At 46.1% G+C, this 5,039-nt stretch overlaps 1 protein-coding gene across 1 annotated transcript in view; it reads right to left on the bottom strand.

Annotated features, from left to right (window-relative positions):
- The window catches only part of SNTB1 (syntrophin beta 1), a gene marked incomplete at its 5' end in the record, with an annotated part of 199,453 nt that extends 194,414 nt beyond the window's left edge, over positions 1-5,039 (bottom strand). The window contains one exon of the mRNA XM_015592951.2: positions 4,550-5,039. Within this exon, the coding sequence (XP_015448437.1) occupies positions 4,550-5,039 (490 nt within the window). The remainder of the gene's footprint in view (positions 1-4,549) is intronic.

Below are 5,039 nucleotides of genomic sequence, written 5' to 3'. Positions count from 1 at the left end.
GCTTCATTTCTCCATCATGTTAGTATTAATATAATAATCATAATCATAATCATAATCATAATAGGGCATTACATTTATTTTTAAATTTAAATTTGAGCTAGGTTATATGATTTATGAAATTCGTTTTATCGTAATAAAAGGAGCATTGGAAAAGTTAGTTCTTGAAAGTGTGCTGGGTCTGATTTGACAGGATTTGAAATGAAATAAGATTTATAGATGGCTTAACACAGCTCCCTAGCTTCCCAATGAAGAAAATCAAGGCCCAAAGAAATAAAGCATCTTGTAAAAAAGAGTATCTGTTAGTTAGAAGATGATTAATAACGCAAGTTTCAAGACTCCGATTCCAGAGTTCTTGGTATTCTTAAGAATCCATTTATCCTAAATAAAGTAAAATTCTTTAAAGTTCAAATTTTCATCCAATCCTGAGATTTCATGCCAGCAAGAACATTACCCCTCCTTTGCAACCTAGGTCCCTTCCCCGCCATCCATCCCCACTTCCACCACTTAGAGGAAGTGATTGTTAGAGTGACATGTTTAACATCTCAACAGCCAAGCATTCGTGGGAGCAGTGCTGCGGGAGATGCAGTGGATGGGGTTAATGTCAACAATTGTCTCCGACGTTCTCTTCTGACTTTTTACTTTTTCTAGCTCGGTTCCAAAGGATTCCTATTGGACCCAGGGATGATTCTGTCCACTCCCCACCCCCATGCACGCGTGCACACGCGCACAGACAGACACACACACACACACACACACACATCCTCACCCTAATATAAGTCTTCCTGAACATTCTGCCCTCCTTGATCTTGACAAAATTATGGAGAAACCAATTTTGTTGTAGCTTCAGTTACAAACAGGTTGACATTTTTCAAAATACCAGTTTACTATTAATTTAAGGGCAAAAAACTCCTCCCTCCTCCACCCAGAGCTGCCAAAGCTGTTCATAAAGGTATGCCCTGGCCAGTTTCAGAGGGTACAGTTCATATCGTGGTTTATGTGAATGGTGACCCCTGGAGTTATGGGGTTCAATGTCTGCAGGGCTGCATGCAGGGTCCCTGCACCCACTCCCTAAAATGAAAAATGAGTTCGGAGTGTGAAGATTTTTTGATATTCACTTTGTTGAATATTTAGTCTTAAAATTAAACTGTGTCGACGTAACTAGCACAGTTTACTCACTATTTCAAGTTTGAATTACAGTTTACTCTCCTTGCTGGCCATGTGTTCAACTATGGAGGCCCTGACATACCACAGCAGCTCTCTCTTAATAGCCAGACACTTGGTGCATTAGGATTTTAAGGCTCAATTCTCCTTCCTGCCCCTCCCTTTTGAGTAGCCCACACCATTTCTGTTTCCAGCTCAGGGTTGTCCCAAGCACTTCAGCATCTTTGAGAAGTGGGGAAGGACACCTTGAGCTCAATAACTGATGATGCTTCCGCTCACTCAAGCACACAGTCCCACCTAGAAGCTCAGGGTATCAGCCTCACCTAGAGGTTACAAGTGTGAGCTTTTAAGTCCGACAGACCTGAAAGCCTCTTAGCTATGTTGATCTAAGCAAATAAACTACTGTCTGTAAATTTTAGATTCTTCATTAGTAAAATCAACAACAATAGCATGAGCCTCACGGAGTTACTAGAAGTGTGACATGAACCAATCCGAGTAAAGCCTGGCACACACGACGTGCTCAGGAGATGTTAGCTATTATAATGGTTCTCTTTCCCCATGGGAATGATCTCCTACCACTACAGTTTTAGAGTACAAATTAAAGTAGAATGAAAATTTAAAAATATAAACTCTAGTAAAGAAAAAGGGAAGAATTATCCCTCAGAAGAGGCAATTTCCTTTTCATTTCATTTGAATTGTAAAAACAACTAATCAGAGCAGGATTTGATACATGGTTTTTTTGTTTTTTGTTTTTCTCTTTTATTCTCAGAGTGCTCTTCCATACAGCAGCCCTGTTAAGTAAGCAAGTAGATCCAGCTAGTGTCTTCATTCTCATTTTTCAGGAGACACGGAGGCTCAGGCTAGAAGGCAGGCATTGAAATTTGCTATTCAGAGTTTCATTTCAGTGTTCCACAAGTAGACATCGTGACTCTCCACTAGGCGGCGTCTGTCATTAATAGGGTGCCGTATTGGCAGCGATTGAGGGACTACACTAATCTCCACCAGCTCCCCACCAAAAACCAAACAAATCGAAAAAAAGCAATCTAAATTAAAAAACAGTGTATTTTCCATATAAATACATCTTTAAAACATCTCCCTTGGCCCTCTCGTTTAATGAGATTACACCTGCAAAGCCTTTCCTACGTAGAAATTTTGGAATAAAGATGGCATTTCACAATATGAGCAAGTAGATATGTGTCTTAAAAAGCACTTTAGTGGTTCTAATCAACCCCTTCAGCTGGGAATTTCTGTACTAGGCCAAGCTACAAAAGAGAGGATGTCTGCTACTTGATTTGATGGTATAAGATCACTCTCACCACATCTAAAACCAATATTTTGCCTCAGAATAGGAGACACTCTTGAATGGGGCTTCTACTTGCTTCCCTTAATAGCAGTCAATTTCTGAAAACTCAGCCTGGAAATAAGACTGCTGCCCTGAGCCCAGGTGGTTCTTGTCTAAAAGGCCCAGAGGTCTCCCCCAGAGATGCTGCCTGCAACACAGGACAACGTGCTGTAAAGTGTCACGTTTGAGGTTTTTATAAAAGTCACTTTTCAGTTGCTGCATCAATAAAGTCACATAACCAGTTGGGTTTTGTTTTGTTTTGTTTTGTTCTGTTTTGTTTCTTTTCAACTGCAGAGAGTCACCTTTTCTTCCTCTTTTTGGGTGAGATTTTTTTACCTCTTTGCTAAGTCATTATTCATTAAAATGAAACCAAGAAGAAGAAAGAAAGGGACATGATGAAGGGCAGTGCCTGAGATAAAAATGACCTGCCTTTTCTCCCCTGATGTTTTATGGTAAATATTGCAAGCTGAGCAGGTGTCCAACAGTTTATAGTCCAAATTACACTTGTCCCAGATCCCACCTGCCCCTTGTCACACAAACCGACACACACTGGAGACAAGAAAACTTTTTTTTCTGTTTACTTATGTTAATCATCAAGCCAAAGCAAATAGCCTTCCGCTTTCTGGATCCAAGGTAGCAATTAAATATGAAGACATCACAAATCATCTAGACAAATAAGAGGGAGAAAATCCCTCCGTATTTTAGGCCAGGAGGTGGGCAGAGAGTTTGCATCTGCTGTCGCAGTTAAGGAAGTTGGTTTCCCAACTTTGAACTTTCTCAGTTTCACACACCAGCACCGCAATTGTTGAACAGGAAATTGACTTAAGTCCTTAATTTAGGACTTAAATTTACCACCGGTTTACAAGGTCTCAGTAGAACATTATGTTTCAGTGGCTATGGGTTCATTTATTCATTCACTCAGCAAGCATGTCATCGAGCACCTAAGCTCAAGGAAGATGACCAGTAATCAAATAAAAGACCCCGGACAATTCAATCTACAGTTGGGGGGAAGCTGGGAAAATAAATTTAAAAATTACACAGTATTAGCGCTGACAGAGGTATGTACAAAGCAGCCAAGTGGCAGAGAGGCAGAGATCAAGTGAGGAACGCCGCTGTGGTGGGAAAAGAAAACGTATTCTCGGCTTACTCCTCTACGGCCGTTCCCCTGGGCACGCCACCGCCGAGGTACCAAACCTCACTACCTGTTGTATTCACATTCAATAATTAGGGGATCGAAGACATCGCATCTCAAGAGAGTCATTTCTAAGATGCCTCACAGGCGGGGGAAACTGTTTACAAATGCAAAATTGTTTCCGCACCCCTCCGGAAAAAAATCCCCAGAAAATGCGGGCACAAAAGCCACTTCGCCAGCCCTGCACCCAGAGCAACCTGGAATCCAGACTGACCGGCCCAACGCCTGGCAGCAGAAGTGAACTTTTGCATAAAGCTGCAACGCACTTCCCAGCCCTTGGCACAACTCCGCAGGCACAACCACAGTTTCCAATCTGAAAGGAGCGAAGTCGAGAAGGGTGGTGGGAGTGCTAGCATGCAAACTCTGCCCCCGCTCTGGCCCCTTTATGATTCAACCCTCTAGGCAGGGTTGCCCAGGCTTTTGAGGAAGAAATTGTGCCCAAGCAGAAAACTATCAGAGTTGCGATTCCTCAGTGAGCTCACTTCCTAACGTGGATGGTGGCTCTGTGTCTACGTTTCATTTCCAGGTCCACTTCCCAGCCCCTCCACCACGCTTGGATTATCTAGAGGTAAAAGGTGTACTAAGCGTGCGACCCGGTGCTTGGCACACAGTAGGAGGTCGAGAAACCCTGCGGGCCTAGCCTTTTCACACCCCTCTGCGGGACGTCAAGGGCTGTAACGACTCCAGGGTGGGGACAAGTCGCCCCTAGGTGGGTAAAAGTTGTCAGAACTCCGTGCCGTCCCCAACGCCCCAGCCCCCTGGGGTGTGACGGCACGTGGGGGAGAGTGCGGGCGCCGCGCGAGGCGGAGTGGGTGTGCGCGCCCGGCGCGGCCCGCGCGGCGTTAACCCCTTACCTTCCAGCAGCACTTCCTTGCCGGCGCGCTTCAGCGCCTGCACCGCCTCGTCGTGGGTGGCGTCCCGCAGGTCGGCTCCGTTCACCGACAGGATGGCGTCGCCCACGTACAGGGCTTGGGTCTGGTCCGCCGCCAGCCCCTTGAAGATCTTGCTGATGAGGATGGGCATCTTGTTCTCCTTGCCCCCCTTGATGCTGATGCCCAGCCCGCCCAGCTCCTGCTTCAGCACCTTTACGCCGCGCTTCTGGTTGGAGATGGACTCGGGCACCTGCTCGGGCAGGTCCGTGAAGGCGGTGCGGACCCCGGCCGGCGAGTCAGGGGGCTGCGCGCCGCCCGCGCCCGAGTGCCGGGTGCCCCTGCAGAACGAGCCATTCGTGGCGCTGCCGATGCCGTTGTACGCCGCAGCGCCCTCCTCGCTGCTCAGAACCAGGGCGTCCTCGCTCAAGTTCACCAGAACTTTGTGCCAGCGATCCCGCACCAAAACTTCCAG

The sequence above is a fragment of the Pteropus alecto genome, unplaced genomic scaffold, assembly GCF_000325575.1.
Source record: "Pteropus alecto unplaced genomic scaffold, ASM32557v1 scaffold164, whole genome shotgun sequence".
Classification (NCBI taxonomy): domain Eukaryota; kingdom Metazoa; phylum Chordata; class Mammalia; order Chiroptera; family Pteropodidae; genus Pteropus; species Pteropus alecto.
Note: the sequence above shows the minus strand (reverse complement) of the source record. Positions and strands in the feature narration are given on the sequence as shown.